Genomic DNA, 24,764 nt, shown 5'->3' on the forward strand with positions numbered 1-24,764 from the left:
ATCCCAACTCAAGAAATCTTTGTGATGATTTAATGGTGAAATGTATTTAATGCAATGGCCAAAGTCCATAGTCCTATAAGTCCCCCAAACATGAGCTGGATACCTCTAGCTCTTCTCACCATTATCCTTCTGAATGCAAATGATACTTGATTTTTCCATGCAAATTCTTTAATTTTCCTTATGAAATTAGACTTCAGGGATAAGGCTGGTTATAGATGCAATAAAATGAAATGCTAATTTCCCTAAGAAAATTCTCATTGAAAGTTGATAAATTCATTGCTTGGAATAAACAAACATTGAATAAAAGCAATATAAAAATATATAGTTCAAAAAATATATAGTTCAGCCTACAATTCAATGTACCAGTATTTTTATGTATAATGCAATCATGTAGAAAAGCTTTTAAAATAAGTACACCTTTATAGTCAGTGAAAATTAGTCTGTCAATTGAGTTTTTACTGTAACTTGTAAATAATCCATTTTGTCTCATTTAATGAAATAATTTTAAAAGTATGTGGGTTTCTGCTAAAGGAGAACACATTGTTAGGAAGTAATCTAGTCTTCCTTGCATTTCCCTTTATTGTACATTTGTGTGTATGTGTGTGTGTGTGTGTGTGTGTGTGTGTATGTGTGGTTTCCCAATTTTAAGCAGTAACAAAAATACCCTGCAAGAAAGAGAAGCTTTATTGTATTTTCTGTGTCTAAATAACCTGAACTCACCTTTTTACGACAATAGCCTGGAAAATGTATTCAACATTACCAATACAATCTACCTCTGTGAAGCTATTGAAGAGGCATAAAATGACAGCAAGTTTTTATTGTGTGTGTGTGTGTGTGTGTATAAAATACTGTTTTATTCTTTCATTTGTATTATTTTCCATTACTAAAATAACAGAAGAAATGCTGGTCATGGTAATACCTCTCTTCTACACAGTTTAATATTTTCTGACACTAGTCCCTTGTTTCTTTCAAAAAATCATACTGATTAAAAAAAATCTGAACTATAAACATAATACTTTGGTTATCATATACATATTTTACCTTTCACTTTTGGAGGTACCACTGATCTGCAAAATTGAAAGTGTGGTCACATTTCTTCTCTTCTTAAAAACTCTTATTTGGTTCACTGTTGCCTATAGGAAGAAGCCCAGGCTTCCCTAACTCTGATCTCCCTATCTCTGCAGTCTACTCCCCATCCCTCCTCATGCCTGCTTCCATTCTTATTCTCCAAGTCCATCTGGTAAGCTCTTTAAAGTCACCCTTCAAATTCTAGCTATTTTTTTTCTCTAGAAATATTCTGAAATTTATTGAGATACAATTGACAAATAATATTGTGTAAGTTTAAGGTATGCAATGCAGCGATTTGATATGTATACATGTTTTTGAATGTTTGCCATAATCAGGTTAGTTAATACATCCATCACCTCACATAATTATCATTTTTAGTTGTTGGTAGTGAAAAAATTTAATATCTATTGTCTTAGCAAATATTAAGTATACAATACAGTATCATTAACTATAGTTACCATGTGTACGTAAGATCCCCAATCTTATTTCTTATAACTGAGTTTCTATCCTTTGACAAGCTTCTCTCCATTTCTCCCATACCTCCGGCCCGGAAAACCACCAATCTATTCCATTTCTATGAATTCAACATTTTTAGGTTCTACATATAAGTAAGGTCATACGGTATTTCTTTGTCTTACTTACTTCCTTTAGTGTAATGCCTCAAAATTCACCTAGGCTGTTGCAAATGACAAAATTTCTCTAGAAAAAATTTTATTATACCATCTGCTTTTTCTCTATGCCCATACAATTAATTACTCTTTTTTCTGTAATATTAAAAAACCTTGGGGTGCCTGGGTGACTCAGTTGGTTAAGTGCCTGCCTTCAGCTCAGGTCATGATCCCAGGAGCCTGCTTCTCCTTCTCCCTCTGCCCCTTCTCTTGCTTGTGCTCTCTCTTGCTCACTCTATCTCAAATAAATAAATAAAATCTTTTTAAAAAAACAACCTTGTACTTACTTTTATTTTCACATTAGTCATATTGTATTAAAATTAATTTCTTATAGTGATAAACTGTACATAACATAAAATTTACCATTTTAATCAATTTTATATGTAGAGTTTAGTGACATTAAATATATTTCCTATATTTGAGAAAACTACTATTCATTAAATATCTGAATTTTGTTAATATACTTATACCTAGTACTTTAACTCAATGCCTGGCAAATGGATGATGCCCAATAAATGTTTGCTGAATTGAGGTACCATGATCAAAATCACACATCAGCTAATTATGTCAATTAACAGTTCTACTCCACTCTAACCTAAGACTTTACAAAAGAAAGGAAAAAAAATATATACTTTCAGTAGTTTTCACTTTACCAAAACAAAACAAAACAAAAATAAACCAAAATAAAACCTTCAATGCTTTCTCATTTCATAAAGTATGGATTCCACACCTTAGTTATGGCATTCATGGCCCTATGAAATCTGAGTCTGTCTGCCCTATCTCTCCACCTTCCACTCCCATACCTCGTCACATCCAAATCCTTACTGACACAACACCATCTTTTACTCTTGAAACAGCCAATTTCAGGTTTTTGGTTTTGACCATACTGTCTCCTCAGTCTGAAATGTTTTCCCCCAGTTTTAAAGCCAAATCGATGGGGGAACAGAGGACTAGGTGAGGACAGAGCACATTGACAAGTCCTTGAAACAGGGAGAGTGATAGTGTTCTACGGACTCAACTGCCTTAATGTTCATACTTTGCTAAGGGCAGAAGGCAATCCTAGCCCGAACCCTGGAGGAGCCTGTGAGTCAACTTTAACATATAAAACTTCCTTTAGAAATTTCCTTTATCTCTAAATCCCCAAGACATGTGTTGGCAATCATCCTTCAAGCACATGGCCCACCGATACACATCTGAAGGGTCTCATGACTCAGGTTTTATTAGATGGTAATAAATGACCTTTTCCCAAAAATAGCTATTTCCTCAAGGTCCTGGAAACCTTCCAAAGTTCCTTAGAGAGTGCACTATCCTCAAACCCCTCCCAACTCCCAGGTATATAATCAGCCACCTCTGACAGGCCCAGGGCAGCAGCTCTTCCTGCCCATGGGTCCTGTCACCAGGCTTTAATAAAACCACCATTTCGCACCAAAGACATCTCAAGAATTCTTTCTGGGTCATCAGCTCCGGACCTCACCTATATGCCAAAACTTCATCAAAATCATGATGAAGGGAAAACTCAAGTTGTCCTTCTAGGGTGAGCCTTCTCTGACCCTTTAGTTGAGAGTAAATACCCTTCTCCTCTCTGTATTTTGGGCCTCTATTTTTCATTTATTTAGTTTTTGCACTAAGTTGTATCTTACATTTATATATTCATCTTCATCACTCGAGGGCAAATTCCATGAATTTGCATAATATTTCATTTATCATTTTATTTTTTCCTATTCTTCCTCTCAGAGACTCTGAATTCTCTGCACTTCGTGGTTACTCAATAATTTTATTTGGAAAGAACAAACATCTTGTTCATCTGATCCATATAATCAATGCATTGTTGTTTATCGAGCATACTAAGGTTATTTAAACTTGAATACTAAGGAAAGAACAAAGGAACGATGTGAAAACACTGGTTAGAATAAACGCTAAACAATGAAATTTGACAAATACATGTTAATCATGAGGTTCATATCATTGTAGTAAATACAATAAATACAAATGAACAAGATACAGTCCATTTTCTCAGGGAACTAACAACCTAGACCTAGACAGATATATAATTAACCCTGATAGTTGTTGAACAGTCCTAATAAATGCTGAAGCAATGAGCTCTAGCAATTTGAACTAAGAAATGCTGACTGTTGGCAAGGAATCATAAAATATTTTATCAAAAAGGTAATGTCTGAACTTCAGTTTAAATGGGAAAATATGATTTCAATGGGCGAATTAGGATTGTGGAAGCATTCCAAGAGAGACATTTGCATAAGTAAGATGCAGGAAAAATGTTGGCTGATTTCAAAAACAATAAAAATAGTTATGTTAATAAGACTTTAGAATGACTCAGTCGGGGCAGTAGGGGTAGTTGTACTTAGAGCTAGATTTGTAGGTTAGGACCAATGAAGAGGTTCTTGTTTTGTTTTGTTTTGTTTTTTTAATTTTTATTTATTTATGATAGTCACACACACACAGAGAGAGGCAGAGGGAGAAGCAGGCTCCATGCACCGGGAGCCCAACGTGGGATTCGATCCCCGGTCTCCAGGATCGCGCCCTGGGCCAAAGGCAGGCGCCAAACCGCTGTGCCACCCAGGGATCCCCCCGAAGAGGTTCTTGTTATATGATTATATTATTAACACATGTTAATATAATATATTATTATGTTGTTAATATATTAATATGGTATTCATCGCATATAGGTATATACTACATGTTGGAATCCATTATGAGAAATAATCACTATGATTAGAGCTTTGTTTAGCAGGTTTAACCTTGGAAAATTATATAGCAGAGAGGGATCGGAAACAAAAATAAACAAAAACCTACTGTAATATTCCAAGTGAGAATTAATGAAGACCTGAACTTTAGTGGCTTTAATGTATACACACAAAAAAGAGAGTAAATGGATGGGGGGCGGGGGATTACAGACACGGTTAAATGTAAATATTAGAACTGCCTAAGTACAGAGAGTTAACACAAATTCAGAGATAAGAACATTTTGTAGAAAAAAAAAAAGAACATTTTGTAGTAGGAGAGAATGGCACATTAGGAGAAATGACCTTTTTGGGCTCGCCCGTAAAATAATAGTAGTATCAAACTACCAGGATCATTCTGCTGATATATATATGTATTTAGCACAGTGCCTTGGAATTTAAAGCACTCAGTAAATATTACCTATTGTTAATGTTAACTCATCAACAGAATCATCTAGTCATGGAAAATGTCATCTAACTCTAAAATATCTTTATAATTTTGTTTATGATATAATGAAGAATTATTAAAAAACACAAATACAACAGAAATATATAGTACATATACTTACAAACAGCAGAGACAACCAATAATGACAGTTTGGCATTTATACTCAAAATTTTTTCTAGTCCTACAATAATGTATTATTATTACTTGTATCTTTTAAAGATTTTATTTATTTATTTATTTATTTATTTATTTATTTATTTATTTATTTATTTATTTATTCATGGGAGACACAGAGAGAGGAGAGGCAGAGACAAAGGCAGAGGGAGAAGCAGACTCCATGCAGGGAGCCGGATCTGGGACTTGATCCTTGGACTCCGGGATCACGCGGTGAGCTGAAGGCGGAGGCTCAACCGCTGAGCCACCCAGGCATCCCTTATTACTTGTATTTGTACAACACTGGGATCACCCTATGGAATTGTTTTCTTTTTGTAAAAGAATGTTTTGGAGTTCTTTCCAAATTGAACACAGAGCTGCCTCATATTCTTTCGAATAAAGTTACTTCTTTCATTGTGTTAATGGGTCATAGGGAATCCATGGGGCTACCTGGAAAAACTAGGTGGAGTTCAGGCCCACCAATGCTTATGGTGCCTTTGTGTAAATGAGAAAACTCGCTCCCTGTAGGCGATGACAGACACCCAAGTGCATATCTTGATTAGTGAACCCTAAGCAAGATTTCATTCTCTCCGCTTTGCCCTGTGCTAGATACCCGTGGCAGAGAACAATCTCTACAACCATTAGCAAAGCTGTGGGGAAATGCCAAACCAACGTTTAAAATCTTTTGTGAAGCTCAGAAGAAAGCATGAACTTTGAGTTACAGATTTTGCCATTTTTTTCTCCCACAGAAGTCATGGTTGTAGCCTTGGGTGTATGAGAAATAGATGAAGCCTCCTCGGAAGACTTTATATAAAGGAAAGGTATTAAAGGGTGATAACTCCAAAAGGTGTGAGAATGGGACAAGATGAGACAGAGAGAGACAGAAATAGGGAGAAATACACAAACACAGAAAGAGAATAATGATATATAGACGATAAAATAAAGTCTATTAACGTAATACAATGATGATAGAATAAACTATCTTCTCAGACTCTACACATGCATATATAGTATGAATATATTGGCATCAGTTGCAGTCTAAACCTCTGCTCTCTGATTTCTTCATTCTGAATTTTGGAACTGAAATAATTCAGGAATATGTTTGGATAAATTCCTTGCTATCTCAACAGTTATTACCACTACCAGAAATTCGTGAATCAAATAGATTCTGATAATATAGTATAATCACTTGTCAAGCTTGCTATTTGAACTCAGGGAATGCAGAGTTTGAATTATAAGGGACATTTGTAAGTACATTTCCATTTTAATTTAAAATTAAAATCTGAAGCATCAAATGAAATTTTCCCCAAACCCTGCTCATTCAGCCATCTGCAGAATTTTGTTCTAGTACCTGATTGTGTTTGTCTATTACATATTTTTGTTTGATTATTAAGAATGTGTTCTTAAATAGTTCTTTTTTCCTATCAAAAAGGCCCTTTATTTTCTAAAGCATTTGCTTCAATTACTCCCTCTAATATTCAAATTTTATCTAGTTCCCCTTTCTAAATTTGACAAGAGTTTAAATTTTTCTAAACGTTTTTGTCAGATTTCTAAATATATTTTATCAACAATACACAATGCCTTGTTTATAGATTTTTTGTACCAATTGTTATCTAAGAATTCAAATTGCAAGTGTCTTCTGATTTCTCTTTTTTTTTTTTTTGATTTTTATAATGAAATGCGAGTTTCATTATGAACTAAGAGTTGGCCTTTCTCCATGCACTCTCTCTCAAGATCATTAATTATTTATAAACAATCTATTGTTAGGAAACTAAGGGAACTTCCCTACCCCCTTCCTCAACCTTGGATATGTGACTTCCTAAATAGGGATTCTGGTTAAGCCACCTGGAATTTGATAAAAATCAAAAAACAAAAAGAAAAACATTAGAGTTAATAATGAGCACACAATTAGTTTCTTCTTATGCAAACGATGTAAAACAAAACAAAAAGCATTCAGGGGTGCAGTAATTGTAGAATAATGTTCATGACTTAAAATATATTTAATCTACCACAAGCAATCAAGTGGACAGTGCTGCCTACAATAGACTACAATAAAATTTGAGGCTAAAATATTTAAGATGATTGTCAAAAGTCGTTCCTCCACTTTAGTTCTCTCAACCATTGTTCTTCCATATCTAATTGAACTATTCCGTTGCCATTAATGAAGCAAATTCTCAGAGCCTTACTCGAACTTGAAGTATCTTTTTATTTCGGGGTACATAATTTTGCCAAGGGGTCTCACCACACCTTCGTCTATGATAAATAGAAGCTTTATCACCGCATGGTAAGCAAGGCTTCTACAGTAGTAGTTGCCAAAGTTTCTTTACTCTTATCAATAAAATATTTTGAGGGATGTACCCAAAATAAGTGTACTTTTAAACATACATGAGAATCAAAATTAACAATGATAAAACAAAAAATAATTAAGCATTTAGTATTTTCCTTTTTGACATTCCAGGAATGTATATACTTACTTTATTGGTAAAACCTATTTTAAAAAAAAAAAAAGACTGAGTCCTTCCTGTCATTATCTATTATTTGAGAAGTTTACTTCTACTATAATGATTAAGATGTATCAATCTTTTATTTCCTTTTGGTTTATTTATTTTATCTATCTATCTATCTATCTATCTATCTATCTATCTATCTATCTATCTATCTATCTATAGCCATCAAGTTTGCTAAGATGATCTGGTCACCAAAAATCTTTGTCTATTTATTTTTAAACTGTTGTGCCACCATTTATGCTTTTAACACTGCTAGCATTTAGCTCACATGGAATTCATTTTTCTTGTATTTAAAAGACCATTTTTTCTAAGGTTTAAATTGTTAAATCTAGAACAAAGGGAAACTTTAAACTTGTTTAATTGGTCTAGCTTATTTTAAATAACAAGGTAATTTATACTAGACAAGATTTTTATCATGGTTTAAAATGTGTATTCGTGTGTACAATGTAAATTCAAATATTATTTTAATAAGAATGCCTTGATAGTATTTACAATTAATAGCATTAGCTTCTCACATATTTAATTATTTAAAACTAAGATTTTGTAGGATTATTTTAGTATGTCTACTACTAGCAATAGCAATATTTATATCACTGAAATAAATTTCTGGGGAAAAGGGTAGCCTTATAAGTAAATGGGAGAGAAAGAGAGAGAGAGAGAGAGAAAGAGAGAGGGAGAGATAGGGGTATTTTGGTGGCCTACACAAATTATTTTTCATGTATTTTATATCTTTTTAATGTATTATTTTATCTATCTATGTATCTCTATATATCTGATCTAATGGCCCTAGTTCATTTGTGTACTAATAACCAAAAGGTAAATTTTTCTAAAGAAAAAAATAACTCTTTAAATCTGGTAATAAAGATTGTTATTATACTTTAGTCAGGAATGAGAGCAAGAGAAGTGGATTAATGATGCCACTAAACATGGGCATGATGCTTTTAGAAGATAAGAATAATAACCTTAAGGGAAGTATATTTATATCTCCAAGGAGTTAACTTCATTTGTGACATTTTCTAAGTTTACCAGATATTTGACATGTTTTCCAATTTTGAAGCTGTGTTGTACTTTTTGAAAGGACAAGTATTCTGACTGCAATCTTTCTAAGCCCCTTTGTTGCTAGTTTTTGGTAATTTTCTTTTCATCTCTTAGTGACAGATCTGAATCACCAGAAATCAGAAAATATGACTCTGGCAACTAGTTTCAACAGACCTTGTTCAGTGGCATATACAGAATGTCATTTATTTTTTGTGACAGTTTTAATAAAAGTGATGTGAAACACAAGGGCTATAATGTTAGTGATATTGCACCTCAAAAGAGGAGAAAGTTTGGTATGTTACCTCCTGATTAGCAGCAGCTAGTTCTTCTTCCAGTGCAGAGACTCTTTCTAAAGAAACCCTCAGTCGCTCCCTTACCTAGAAGAAAAACCAAAATATGTGCAGTAATGTACATCCCATACATGTTAAACTGTGCTGAATCCATCAACATCATTATCAGAGACAGTCACATTTGGCAAATTATTAAAGTCTTTAGAGCCCGAAGTGCTCATTAATACTATGAATACATTGTCACCTTATAGCATCACTATATCAAGGGATTTCCTTATAAGCAAGTCATTTTAGTGTTCCAAAGGCAGAATTTCCAATGGGGTTGGAGATAGACCTGCTTGTTCTTAATTCTCACTCATAGTAAGTGGAGGCAAGTTCAAAAGCAGATTATGAATTCATCTGTAAAATAGACTTACGGATGAGACATAGGCAAAAAAAGTTCTACTTTTAAAAAAAATAATACATGAGCTTCATTTGGCATGAATAACTTCGTAAAGGATTCTCAGAACCCGAAAAATGTTATCCATTGCTCATACATTTTGTATTAGTAAGAGGTCTATATTGTTACTGAGGGATTGGAAAGTATTGCTTACTCTGGAATTCCTAACTAGCTTCCTCATACCAAAGGTTAAGCCAATATATTTTGTAAAACCAAAAACTCTGCACATTTGTTTGAAGGTAATTATGATCTGAAAATAATTGTGATTTGCAAATGTTTCATACATAAATGAAACTCAAAGTAGTTTTTTAATTCTTGCTTTCTTAGAACTTCTAAAATTTAAAAAAAAAGTTCTAAAATTGATTTAGTTATTATATGTTCAAATCTTTAGATATGTTGTATATTACACATATTTAAAAAGACATATTTTTTATCATGTAAGAAATATAAGAAATTCAAAAGAAGAAATTTGACTGAATTAAAATGAATGTCTACTGCAGCTTAATTCTCCTTAGAAAAGAATCAACAAAATTCATAGCTTCAAACTGAGATGCAATCCATGGTGATTTTTTGATTATAAGTTAATAATGATTTTTTTCACATGGGAATGTTACAGTATTTGTACAGTTAACATGTATTTTAATATAATATTGTATTTTTATAAATTCTAATTGTATTAATTCATTGACAGTATAGTTTAATAAATCACAGTTTCCTTTTAAAAATAAGATTTAACTGAAAATATAATATATAGGTTAAGTAATACAGTTTAATAAATTAATTATTACTAAATAATATAGGTTAAATACATAAAATGTATTTTAAAAACTTACATAACAATTTTAATGTTGAATTATAACATTATTTTCCAATTAGTAAGCAGACAATAAAGCCAAAAATATATATTATTAATTAAAAATTAATATCCCATTAATCTAGAATCTAATTAGAAAATTTATTAAAAATCTCAATCATATTCTTTTGCTGTACAATGAAAACTGATACATATTCAGGTGGCTGGGTGTACTTAATTGCTGAAATATATCTTGAAGAAGAAAGAATAACTGTCTAAGAGGAGTTTAATATTAATTATACTTAGTTATGCTTAAATTCTCTGAAAATTAGTAACATATTAATTGATATTTGATATCAAAGATAATTACACAGGATCTTTTCTGATATTTAGGCATGCCAGATGGACTGCCAGGTACCAGTGCTGTTAGACAAATAATTGTTCATTAAAATGCATGAAACTAATGCTCATTAATAACTGAACAAGAGCTACTTGAAAGGAAATCTTTGATGATTTGACCTGGGGAATACTTTTTTAGGAGCAGCTGGAATAGATGCAAAAGCAGCAAATATCCTGAAGGCTGAAAATAAGGATTGCTGATATGTGGAATGCAGGTATCAATAAAAAATCTTAGTAGATATGCTTGATATTTAACAGGGATGTTGTAAAGTTTTATGCCCACTTCCTAAAATACCAACTAAAAAACATGGGTGTTTTGAATGAGAAAGGTCTAAGAATCCTAGTGGATGAGAAGAGCACTATGAACCACTCTAACTTAACGATCTCACCATATGTAACATTGATCAGATCACATTTAGGTTGCTGTGAAGAGGTAAAGGTGTTCTATTTTAAGATATACTGATACATTGGAATGTTTCTAAAAGAGTCATTCAAATCATATAAAAAATGGTTGAAACCAGGCTATTTGTAGGTTAAAACATCTTTCTGACTCTGCTATGCTGCTAATCATAGAAATTGTTCTAAACTGGTTCCTATTTACCACAAGTTAAGTATTTTTATTCTCATGATATTGAGCCTCCGATGAGTAAAAATCATTAAGCTCATAAAGCAATTTGAAAATAGAATTACCCTTCAATAAATTTAGAGTGGTATCTACAGCCTGAGATTATATTACCCACAAAGTGATGAACCTAAAGCTGTCTTTACAAGAAAATAATTTCTGAATATATTTTGAACTAATTATAAATGTAAAAACTGGTGCTGTAATTATCAATACTGTATGATACCAGTGCTTTATTTATATGAGGATAAATTATAATTAGTATAAATAATAATTATTATTTAGTGGTCTTGTGGAGCTATCTAGATATGATTGATATGCCATGACAAATTATAATTTTAATTTTTTCCTAAATATAAGAACACAATTGATAGCTTTAGCTCTCTACCTTTTCTGATTTTTTTACTATTTAACCACATTCAATTAATCTATTGTCTGTGCAGTCTTTAAGTTAATATATGTCACTATTTATAGAGCTATAGTATAAGTTCCAAAATTTTATGTACACCTGGAATTTTTTATTTCTAATTTCATCTGTTACATCAGTTTTCTTCATAATGTATATTTCTTCAAAATAATTCAAGAATCTTTTCCCCTAAAGCTGTTCCAAGTCTACTTACATTTTATCCCTGAGGATTTCAAACAAAATAAGTCCCTAAAAATAACAAATGCATCTCAGGATAAAGAGGAACTCTGGTGGAAGAAGCATACATTCCAAATTAAAAGTAAGGTCGTTTCATTTTGGAATGATCATTCCCATAATAGAAAACATTGTAAAGAAATCTCCTTAGACCAGAAGTTCAAATCCAGTTTTGGCAGTGTGATAGCCAATCATACAAACATATAATATATGTGGAGTGCATATATATTTACTGGACTTTCTTTCTTTCTTTCTTTCTTTCTTTCTTTCTTTCTTTCTTTCTTTCTTTCTTTTTCTTTTTCTTTCTCTTTCTTTTCTTTTTTTTTTTTTTTGCTTATATTCCCCAGGCATATCCAATATGTCTTTTAAAGAAAAAAAATAGTCAATAAAATCTGAATGATTGCAAAACACATGTATATCTCTCATTTCCTCCAGCCCATGAAATTGATAAACCTATTGGAGAATGATGTCGAAATTGCTGTTGGTCTTAGCTAATTGTGGAAATTTGATCCTCCATTTCAGTAGATATATGAATAAGGACATTAATAATGAAGATTGCTAGTCATTGTGATTGTCCACATCTATGCTCAATTTTTTACACTTTATTACTTCTTCATGTGTAACTTTACCCTCTGTGGTAAAGTGGGTAGTGTCTTGTCCTCAAGACATGGTTAACTGCATCTTATTCTAATCATCTCTATATATTATAACATGATATCCATAGTAGTTAAATTCGAATGTTGTGATTTGTCCCCCACCTTCCCTATCCTCTTGAGTGGCTGTGAGCTCTTCTTAGGGAAACTGTCTATGAAGGCACAGATTAATCCCTCAATAACTAAATAAAATGTTATTTAAAACAAAAATGTGGATCAAAAGTGATTCCAATAACTATCCTTAGTTCGAAAGCTTTATCAAATGCTGAAATTTACTCACATTAATAGTACTATTCATTAACATTTAATGAGCACTTGACATATGCTAAGTACTGGCTAGGAGTTTTGATGTCAGATTTCATTTAATCCTCATGACAATTCTCTGAGGTATGTACTATTACTCTATTCATTCAAAAGAAGAGGAAACATATGCATAGAGAAGTTAAGTCACTTGTCCATATCTGTCCAACTACAGAATCCAAGCTCATAATACTTTTTCTTTAGATTGTCTGCACTACTTAGCTGATAATCAGATCAGTTGCCCTGAACTCACCAATGTCCATGGCACTTCTAGTGAGCTAGTAAATACGATTATACCCTAGAGTCAAGAGTGTAAAATGCTTCATTTAGTTATGCTAAACTCACTCAATGTCTACAGTAAATTATTTCTAGATTCTCAGTTAAACAACAACTATTTTCTTCTTAAATGTACTCACATTCATCAGGTTATTTGTCTTGAATGTTGTTTATTGACTTACAACCATTCTTTCATAAAAGCATCACTCAAGTGATGTGGGAATGTTTATAGGGAAATCTAAAATCATACATCCTCAAGTATTTTCATTCAAGCCATTTAAAACTATTACCTTTTTTCTTTACATATTGATCTTGGTGCTCAGAGTTATCTTTACGAGTATGCTTTAAAAACTCCTACACATTCTTTAATATTCAGACCAAATGTCATTCCCTCTATGAAGACATTCTTGAATTTTTCATCACTCTCTCAAGCGGACTTAGTCACAACCTTTTCTGCTATTCCATATTGCATTGTACATATTGTTTCTTAACACTACCTGTTATTAACATATGAATCTCTAGCACTAACTTTGAACTCCTTGGTTGTAAGGAGAATATCATCTATTTTTGTGTGGCCAAGTAACTGTTCTACAGATAACAGATATTCCATAAATATAAAGTCTTCCAAATTCTTAGCAATGTACTTTTGTAATAAGAAAGGGAATATGAAGCTAAGTGTTAAATATATTGATTTGATGTTATATTTATCAAGGATCTTTATATGATATCAATTTCTGTTTTATTCAAAATTATTCATAAACAACTTGCCTCTTCCAGCTAAAATGGAAAAATAAGCTACAATTTCTACTCAATAATCTGGAATATAGAATTATAGCTATCCTTTTGCACATACTTCCCATAATCCCCTGCTTTAAGAACATCTGAAAGACCAATGATAAAAGTATATATGTACATAAATATTAACTAGAGTGCAAGTGTCTGCATGCTCAAAACCTAGATATAACTGAGTACTAAGCCCTCATTTGGAGTTTAATACTCAGAACTTGTCAGGTATTTCTAATAAAGTGCCCCAATTCCCGCTCTACAAAATCTTAAAGTTTTATTAATTTTTAAAAAGTTAATTCTTTAACATTTCACAAAATTAAAATCATGTCATAAGCCTTACTAATCTCGAGAGGATTTATCATCATATTGGCTTATTTATGTCAGTAGAAGTTATTTGAGTTACAGCTAAGAGAAGCTTACCGCTACTTTTAAAAAGACCCACGGCAGGTTTTCCACTAATACTTATGCTGTTCTATGTGGAGACTCTTCAAAATGTATATTCACAGCTAAGATATTAGAGATCTAAAAAAAAATGTATGCTTCTAATATAAATCTCCAAAGGTTAGAGTACATCCAATGTATACCTAAGATACGTTAAATTGTCAGTTAGTGGTCCTGTGTTGGCACCTAGGCATGCATTTCACAGAGGGGCTGGGAGTACAGAAAGAGAGAGGAAGAGAGCGGGAGACTGAATGACAACATTAAATTTCAAATGGCCATCTGGACTGGGACCATAAAGCACCATAATAAAAGCATAACTTGATAAGCCATAGATTCAGTGGCAATAAAAAACATGGTTATGAGTATTACCAACATACACACAATAATCCAGTTGCATTTAAAAAATGATATTCCTAGAATTCGAATGTGTTTCTCTGTACTGATTTACATCAGGAATCAGCTGAGTCATTGGATGAAGACAAGGAGCTTGATGCTGATGACAAAAGCACAGTTAAGCCTGAAACCCTTTGTCAATACTAGAACTTTTTTAAATCAGTAGATAAAATTTATTTTATTTTATTTTTACGTTTCAGCTTGACTGAGGTATAATTGACACATAAGATTGAAAAATCCTTTATCAATACTATACCTTTTCATCCAAGGCCTTGTGGTGCTCAAACAAAGATTTCAGTGCCTTGAGAACCTCAACTTCACTGGATACCCCCGAGGGGGACTGGGCTTGCCGTTTTACCACTGTCATTCTGAGTGACCTTTCATGTCGTGACACGAGGCATTCCAAGTGCTCCAGTAACAGCTATTGGGTTTAAGAGAAAATGTAATTATCCCAAATGTAATTACCTTATGAATACAAGTTACTAATACTCATGACTTCTACCTTAAAAGATTGCAGATTTGCAAAGTAGCTAATGATAACCTCAGATTTTTATCACAGGTAGCAGCAAAGAAGCACAGATCTGATTCTAAATCAGGGTTCATAAATTACATTAAAGTAAGTCACATTTCTATCATATAACAAATTACTCATTTAAGAAATGTAAATTATTCATTCTTTTAGAAAATTTAATAATTTCAGCATGAATTCAGTAAAATAGAACACAAAATAGGCACAAATAGAATAATTATTAAAGAACATTGCACAATGCATGATGATTTTGTTAAGAAAAAGGTATTAAAAGTCAAAACCATTTTAATTTACGTTTGGTCATTTATAATTGTTGCATTAGGGATGTCTGGGTGGCTCAGCGGTTGAGCATCTGCCTTTGGCTCAGGGTGTGGTTCCAGAGTCCTGGGATCGAGTCCCACATCAGCCTCCCCTCCTGGAGCCTGCTTCTCCCTCTGCCTATATCTCTGCCTTGGTCTCTATGTTTCTCATAAATAAATAAATTAAGTTTTTAAAAAACCTGTTACATTAAAGGAAATGAGTGTCATCATCATGTCGCTTTGAATGCGATTATAGTGATAATCACATTTGTGTAGTGATTATAGTGATAGTTATAATCACATGCTCTAACAATTATAGCGAAAATCACTAATGATTTTATTCACAATTAATTCTTAGGTTACATAATAGAAAAATATATGCAACCAACTGGAATGCAGCAACTGAGATTTGCAATAATCATTTGGGGAAGAGGTCAAAGGGCATGCTTTTTAAACTATCTACTCTTGAACCTACATTCACCCAGAGTAGCCTCTGAAGCCATAACAGAGATCAGGGCAAAGTCCAATGAACAGTGTTTCAGTCTGTTCCAACATTTCCTAAGGAAATTTTACTTTTAAATGTTTTGCGAATTGAGGCTTCACATTTGTTTTGTTTAATAAGGGAGTTTTGCTGCTAAAAACAAAGATATATGAAAAAAACAACCTGCCGGTTTAATGTTTCCGTTATTGAAATTTTGCCAGTAAACAACAATACATGACCAGGAAGTTTTGTAGGAGAGATTTTCAAAAGGATAGTGAAAAACATAGGCTAACAAATGGTGTCTATATAAAATAAAGCAGAAGTTACTCAAACGAAAAAGAAAAAAGCAGATATAAGGTACTGAGATGGAAAGAAGAAAAAAAAATTGCAGCATTTTTCCTAAAGCTTACATTTCCAAAACAGTGAACATTTTTGGTTTTCACAATGTCATTGTTAGAATCAGTGTCACAGGGGCGCCTGGGTGGCTTATAGTCCATTAAGCATCTGGCTTCAGGTCAAGTCAAGATCTCAGTCCCCTGGTGGGCTCACTGCTCAGTGAGGAGTCTGCTTTTCCCTCTCCCTCTGCCCCTGCCCTTGCGTGTGTGCTCTCTCTCTCTCTCTCAAATGAATAAATAAAAGATTCAGTGTTACATATTAGTATCACCTTTCTTAGCCCTTAATAAATTAATCTCTCTCCATTCACCGTCACCAGTTACGGTTCAAAGTATTAGAAAACTGCCATGCGTTGGCACAAAAGGACACAAATATCTGAAATCCTACATGTATATAGATCAGTAGGTAGGGATCATATTTAAGGGTGAAAACGATACTAATAGTTCTTCAGTATGAAGATGACACAGTATTTTCAGAGAACCTTCCTCTTATCAATTTCTGATTATATTCCTGGTGTTCTACTGTCTTGAATTCTACAGATATGCACATGCATTAGTTAAATTCAAGCTGTTTCAGATAGGTAGATAGGTAATGGGATTCTGTGTGAACTTAACCCTGAAATAAAGAGTTACGGGAGGTGAAAAGAGGAGAGACCTACTCTGCACAGAGCCAGTAAGCACATGTTTCATTGAGAGCGTGATAATTAAAATGAGACTTAAAGAATGAGAAAAAGCTGGCCAAATGAGGAGCCAGATGAAGGACTCTGGGCAGAGGGTACAGCAAAGGCAAAGGGTTGGCATATTGAGGAACCAGAAGCAGAGTCATATGCTTAGAGCAAAGTTTGTCAAAGAAAGACCAACAACAGACAAACAGGGTTAAGTTCATACAAAGCCTTATAATTTATGTGAAACAGACTGCTCCCAAGTAGACCTTTCAGAGTCCAGATATTCGAGTTACCCCCTGCGAATGGTATGCTAAAGCTGGCTCATACAAACTTGTTAAGAGTGGATGGTTCATGTTCAGGATTTTTGTGAGTCACGGACTAAAACAGTTTTCTTTAAAGCTGAAGTTATATAAAAATATTTTTAAAAGATAATACTTAAAATGTACTGCTTCCTAATTATTTTTACTAAATTCCAAGTTTATAATAAAATTCCTAAATATCCTATGTTCCTTGGGCTGTTTACTTCTATTGTATTTGAATAGTAGAAATAATATAAACTGGTTCCCAACTGTGCGTCATTTCCCAGCTCTGCATTTAGTGACATCATGATGGGAGCGTGAAATCAGCTACAATGGGAGTATTTACACCATAGAAATTCCAAACACTAGATAGATTACTACTTTTGAAATTTTTTTTTTTGGTTAAAAAAAAAAAAAAATCATTGACCAGCAAGCACATCAGTGTCACTAGCCATCAAGTCGTCAGAGCTGGGAGCCCAAATGTTATGCCCTTTTTGAATCTCTGACCCACAGAATCTGTGAGTACAGCAAAATGTCATTTGTGACATTAAATTTGGGGGTGGTTTGCTAGGAAGCAATAGGTAATCAGAAGACCTTTTTAAAAAGCATCTGCAACCATTTAGCCTGTCAACAGTACTGAGGAAAAGAGAATACCGAATTTTCTTGGATGCTGCCTCTGAAGTGGGACTCTTTGAGACCCACTGTTGCAGAGGTTTTTGATAATCTCACAGACAAAAAATGATTCACCTTTTTGATATCAACTTTTTTTCTCTGGCCCCACAATATTTGTTCAATGGGCACAAAAAAGTGACCAGGGCTTCAGGGATGGAAGTTATTTATTGATCTTGCAAAATGGGCTTCTCACCATTAAGGCTGATGAATGGCCAAGCAACTAGCTGCAGTCATCAATCTTGAACTTCTTTCCTGATACAGTACACCTAGAGACCAGTCAGTCACTGTGAGGAGAGTAGATTATATCAAATCCCTTCCATCAAGGGGGGGGGGGGGTGTTGCTGTCTTTTCTTAATGTAGTAAATGCTTTTTTTATGGATATGGATTTGCCTTCTCTAATGGCTCTGCTTCTACTAACAATACCATCTTATCAGATTTTTGCTTATAGTCTGTCTTATTATCATGTACAACACTACTCCTGACCAAATAAAAATAAATAAATAAATAAATAAATAAATAAATAAATAAATAAATAAACCCAAACAAAACAAGAACAAAAAAACCCACCCAAAAAACAAAAACACATTTTACAGTGAAAAGAGTAATGCAATTGACGGATGTTCCCAGCCCTGCTTTCACCATGCTATCACATCAGTAAGAAGCAGGTGAGCCTATGGAATGGTTAAGTGATCCACGGAAAAGTGTATCTTAATTCTTGCTTGGAGATAACACATTGCTAGGTTGAAATGCTATCTTCCTGAAATTAGCATACACTTAGAGTTAGTGATGAATGAACACATATTGTGGTCCAGATACAAAAGTCCAGGAATCAAGGGTCAGAATTGGAATTTATAATCACCAGTCAGACTTTCTGACCACTTGGAGAAGAGAGGATCTTTATTTTTAATGGGTGTTTGATTCTTTTTTTTAATTTTTTTATTTTATTATTATTTTTTAATTTACGATAGTCATACAGAGAGAGAGAGAGAGAGAGAGAGACAGGCAGAGACATAGGCAGAGGGAGAAGCAGGCTCCATGCACCGGGAGCCCGACGTGGGATTCCATCCCGGGTCTCCAGGATCGCGCCCCCGGCCAAAGGCAGGCGCTAAACCGCTGAGCCACCCAGGGATCCCTGGGCGTTTGATTCTAATCAACATTTAAAGTAGTCCATGGCTTACAGAATACTAAGAGATGATTGAGATTTAATAAGAGTAAGAATCTACATATGGAAGAACCCTGGTCATGTAACTGGATACATTCACCTTCTTTTTTGAGAAAAGGTGATTTTGTTTTTGTGTAAGAAGTATAGTTGTATTGTTGGGTAGATACATGTTAGAATTGCTGCTGTTTAGAATTTTAAAATGAAAAGAGTGTATAGGGTTGCTTGGGTGGCTCAGTTGGTTAAGTGTCTGCCTTCAGCTCAGGTCATGACCCTGGAGTTCGGGGATTGAGGCCCACATCGGGCTCCCTGCTCAGTGGGGAGTCAGCCTCTACCTCAGCCCCTCACCTTACTTGTGCTCTCTCTCTTTCCTAAATAAATAATAAATAAATAAATAAATAAAATCTTTTTTTTTTTTTTAAAGAAAAGAGTATAATAAAATTTAGGTTGCAGTGGAGACTTGGTATTTGTGGTTATCCAAAATCTTTTGAACATATGCTCCATCTTTGTAGCTCCGTCTCCAGCTCCAAGCTGCATACTGGATGTCATCTTCTCTATATTGGAAACAAACAAAATTTCTCGGGCATGGTTCACCACTAGGTGGCAGACATGTGACTTAAGAGTCAGCCAACCAGAGCCACTCACACTAGACAGATTGTAAAGGGAGCCAAGTGAGGAAACGTGCAAGACATGGGATCCATTTCCTTGTCACAGGTAGTAGCAGAGACTGCACATTTCTGGAACTGTGAATCTAAGGAAAACTCACAAGGCTAAGAAGTATGGTCCTAGCCATTGTGACTGGAAGCTAGGTTTGGAGATTTCTTCTATTCCTTAATTAATGACTTCTTGATTAAAACAGTTAAGCTGTTCTGTTTTATGCAATTAGGATAATATATATTAAATGTGTATATAATATAAAACATATATGTAAAATAATAACAACCAAATAATGTGTTCTTATAATAATATAACGCCGACTTCTTAAGGGCTCAACAATTTAACTTATCCTGAATACGCCTCAGTACTTAGGAAAATATTCAATAGAATATATGCTTAATACTCACTTGTCAAATCGAAGTAAGATAAATGTAAGTTATCTAACCTAGAGAATGTGGCCAAATTATTCAGATCTAGCATCTATCTCTGGCTTCTAAGCTTATAAATTAAAATAAATGAAAAATAAAGAGGAACTCACGAAGATAACGCTGACAATCTACTAATTTTACACCTTTGCCAGGAGCTGCACTTTTGTCTAATATTTACTAAGTCTTGCAGAAGGCACTCTCTTTGGTGTACTCAAAGGATTGCAGGGACTACATAAAATGGCCACTAATAATCCTATGTTAGAATTCATTTTAAGTGACCACAGCCTATATATATGTATGTGTACATATATTCACATATATATATATAAATGTATCATATATTCATATGTACATATTGCATCATTGGAAATTTTTGAACTAAATTTTGAAAATTATACAACTTATATTTAAATTTGAATTCAACATAACCCATGTGCAATTATTTTCAATCACAAATGGCATTCAAGCAGACACATATTCTGGTCTGTACACAAATTCGGCTGCTGTAATATGGCCACACATCAGAGCCATACTCTCAAATGCTGTTTACAATCCCCTATGGTCCTATGTAAATGTTTGAATCCCAGGTTGCAATAACTGTTAGGAGGGCATGTGTCCTTAGGCCCCCTTCTCTTTATCATACCCTCTCAGAGCACTTTCAGATACACGTACACTTGCATCTAAACATACTTGCATATTTATCTTCACCTGCCTTCAGCTGCAAGGGTCTTTCTTTCTCAATTGAACTGTGCTTTCCACTCACTGAGGAAATATGTTTGAGGGATGTTATTAACTAGTGTAGACAGAGGTTTGTCAAGAATGGGAAGCTTCCCTTTAGTAATGACAAGTGTTTGATTATATTTAAACGTCCATATAATTTCTTGGCTGAAAACATAAGTAAAGGCATGATAAAGAATGCTTCAAATTAAGTCTTTAGCTTAAATTAAGGGCCATTAAGTCTTTTAGTTGATGGCCTCTAAGGGGAAATTATAGCTTTATTATTTAAAATTGATATTAAGACTGGCTCTTGAAGTCTAACTTTTTTTTTCTTTCCTTTAAAGATTTTATTTATATATTTAGAGAGGGACACAGTGTGAGCAGGGGGAATGGGTAGAGAGAGAGAGTGACAGAGAATCTCAAGCCGACTCCACAGTGACTGCAGAGTCTGATGCCGGGCTCACTGTGGGGCTCTTCGTGGATATCATGACTCAGAATCAAAGGTCAGATGCTTAACCAACTAAGCCACCCAGGAGCGCCTTATAACTTCTTCAAAGTGACACAATAGCTACTTTCTAAAATACTACCAATAATATAAAGCATTCTTTGAGATCTATAGCCACAAAAATAGTTAAAACAGTTCCAAAACAATAAAAATTCTCCACTCTTATATTAAGAAACAAGAACTAGTTTAATATTCTGGTTTCCTTTCTCCTCTTCATTAATTAATTTGGCCAAAACATGGTAAGGTTTAACAGATGATTTGAGTATGCTGAAAAAATGGAAGGAATAAATTATTTTCTATACACAAATTTGCCTAAGTATCGTGAGAGAAGTTTTAGAAATAAAAAATTTTGTTTAATCATTTTTGTCTACACTTTTATCAGTGTGAAAATATTAAACAATAAAGCTTTTGAATATTTTTGAAATTTCTATTTTTGTACAATCATTAATAATAGGGCAGCCTGGGTAGCTCAGGGGTTTAGTGCCACCTTCAGCCCAAGGCCTGATCCTGAAGATCCAGGATCGAGTCCTGCATTGGGATCCCTGCATGGAGCTTGTTTTTCCCTCTGCCTGTGTCTCTGCCTCTCTCTCGGTGTCTCTCATGAATAAATAAATAAAATCTTTTAAAAATCATTAATAATATCATTATTATTTTATTATGATTTTATTTGGATGTCCTCAATTTAATTATTTGAGGCAGCTGAATTTAGTGATATTTTCATTTCTCTCATTCATTCATATTTTTGAGCTAGGGATCCCATGTTACTATAGTGGCAAAATGATAAATGACCACAACTTTCAGCTCTGACATCAAAATAAATACCTCAAAATACTTTGCACACAATGATATAAAATCAATTACTGAACATTAGAATTGAACTACAAAATAATAAAGAAACTCTGCTCTTCCCTATACACAATCCTTTGTATCACTTACGATTTGCAAGTGACTTTAAGCATATGATCTTAAATACATGGCCCGTGGTTAGGCTGAGGAGTAGATTCCTAGGAATGTCACTTATAAGCTGCATGGCCTGAGACAAACTATTTATATGCTAGTTTTCCCATCAGTTAAATGGGGATAATGTGATTGCTGTAAGGATAAAGTGGGTTAAACATATAAAACATTAAGAGAAACATTTCACATGTAAATTAATGTTAGCTATTATCGTTTTATCATTATTAACTGATAGATAAACTGCATTCATTGAACTCTTTCTGAAACTTCTATATTTTATTTGGAGAAGATATAATTCATTCAAATATTATTCAGTAGAGTCCTGTCTCATCTATTGTTTTTGATGATGCTCAAAATTATCACAAATACTTTAACCTCTTATGTTCTCTTTGTGGACTGTCTTGTATTTATCTCAACTCATGAGCATATGTTAGCTCATCAACATGGAAAGTCACAGGTTTAAGAAACCTGGAGATTAAGACACTCACTTCTACTTTGAACTTCCTCACAATATAACACCAATCAAATTTTCTTTAGGTGTGAGAAGGAAATACTACCTTGTTGCTCTTTCTCTATGGCTAATAAGTAGGTGTTTATAGCAAGAAAAAAACCCAGAACATGGAGAAGGAGAAACTATTATATAAATCTATAAAAGTATTATATTTAGCAAAGTTAAGAGGGCACTATGGGATAGGAGAGAACGTATGTCTGATTTTTAGCCCTAGATATTTTTTTGTGTGATGGAGAGGGTGACAGGTGATTATGAAATTTAGGAAGTTATTGTATAATTGAAAATTTGTACAAAGATGTACTCATAAATCTATTTCCCTATTTTTCCCTAATCAACAACAAAAATCCTCCACAGAACTACTTTAAGAAGGGTGGAAAAATGTTTTCCGCTCTTATTCATGTTTTCAAAGTACCTATTATTCATGTTTTTTATTATTGTTTTTTAAAATTTTATTTATTTATTCATGAGAGACACACACAGAGAGAAAGAGAGAGAGAGAGAGAGAGAGAGAGAGAGAGAGGCACAGACAAAGGCAGAGGGAGAAGCAGGCTCCATTCCAGGCAGGGAACCCGACACGGGACTCGATCCCGGGTCTCCAGGACCACACCCTGGACCAAAGGTGGCACCAAACTGCTGAACCACCTGGGCTGCCCTATTCATGTTTAAAGTTATGTTTAAAATCAATGGCTTCACTTTCCATTACCCTAATGGAACTTAATATCTGTATCTTTCTCACTTTGACCCTGAAGAGGTATTGCAAGTACAGCTTGCCTCACTGCTTCTAACCCCCCAAGGATTGTCTGCAGGTGCAACAGTCACAGGTACTTCTGGGTCCTGTGGAGTATAATATGATGAAGATTGTTGGATGCTGCTGCCAAATCTCCTAGTTCTCTGAAATTAGTCATGGTCAGGAAGGAATGATGCACTCCATACTGCAATGGTTTACTTTTAGGGTAAAGTCTTCCCTGAACTGTTGTAAATCTTGGAGTTTTCCATGGATCTAACTTTTTTTTTTTAAGATTTATTTATTTATTTGAGAGAGAACACATACAAATGAGGTGGGGGGGCAGAGGGAGAGAGAGAACCTCAAGCAGACACTGAGTGGGGTCCCTAATGTGGGGCTCAATCCCATGACCCTGAGATCATGAGCTCAGCCAAAATCAAGAGTTGGACACTTAAGTGATTGGGCTACCCAGGTACCCCTCCATGGATCTAATTTGAGTAATTGTGCTAATGGTCTCATGGCTAAGAGCACACACAAGCTCTGGACTTAGACTGCCTTAGCTTTCAAATCCCTTTTCTCTTCTAATTATTTACTATGTAACTTCAAGCAAGTTATCTTCCTTTTTCTGAGCAGTTACCTCATCTGTAAAATGGGAATAATTATAACATGTCCCTCATAGGGCATTAGAAAGGAGTAAAGGGCTATAGAAAAAATTTTAAAAAGTTGTATAAAGGAGAAATCACGGTTAGAGTTTCTGCTGCATTTTAAACATGAGAATTAGTTGAAAGTCTACCAAGAAGTTTACATTTCCTTCCATGTTCAGCTTCCTGATCCTACTTTTACATTTGGCTGTACTGTGCTACATCAGGGAATGTAGCCTAAAGCTTTAAAATGGAAAATATAGTGAAATGGAGCAGAATAAATCTCATGGCAGAAATAAACTTTAAATTTGCATGAAAAACGTGTAAGTTAAAAAATCAAGGGTGGGAAAATATCAAAGTGAGAAAGAAATAGAAAAAAAAATTCATCTGACACCTGATAACATGATCTAAACTGTCCTTGTTATGTTCTATTTGAGGCAGTCCATATGACTGGCTCATCAAAGCCTCAATGAAAA

At 34.0% G+C, this 24,764-nt stretch overlaps 1 protein-coding gene across 2 annotated transcripts in view; it reads right to left on the reverse strand.

The window, feature by feature from the left end:
- The window catches only part of PPFIA2 (PTPRF interacting protein alpha 2), a 465,700-nt gene that overhangs the window by 163,630 nt on the left and 277,306 nt on the right, over window positions 1-24,764 (reverse strand). For both annotated transcript variants that reach the window (XM_055341560.1, XM_055341561.1), the window contains exons 4-5: window positions 14,909-15,073; window positions 8,923-8,997 (exon numbers count right to left, since the gene is read on the reverse strand). In XM_055341560.1, the coding sequence (XP_055197535.1) occupies window positions 8,923-8,997; window positions 14,909-15,073 (240 nt within the window). The remainder of the gene's footprint in view (window positions 1-8,922; window positions 8,998-14,908; window positions 15,074-24,764) is intronic.

Source organism: Nyctereutes procyonoides, unplaced genomic scaffold, assembly GCF_905146905.1.
Source record: "Nyctereutes procyonoides isolate TBG_1078 unplaced genomic scaffold, NYPRO_anot_genome, whole genome shotgun sequence".
Lineage (NCBI taxonomy): Eukaryota > Metazoa > Chordata > Mammalia > Carnivora > Canidae > Nyctereutes > Nyctereutes procyonoides.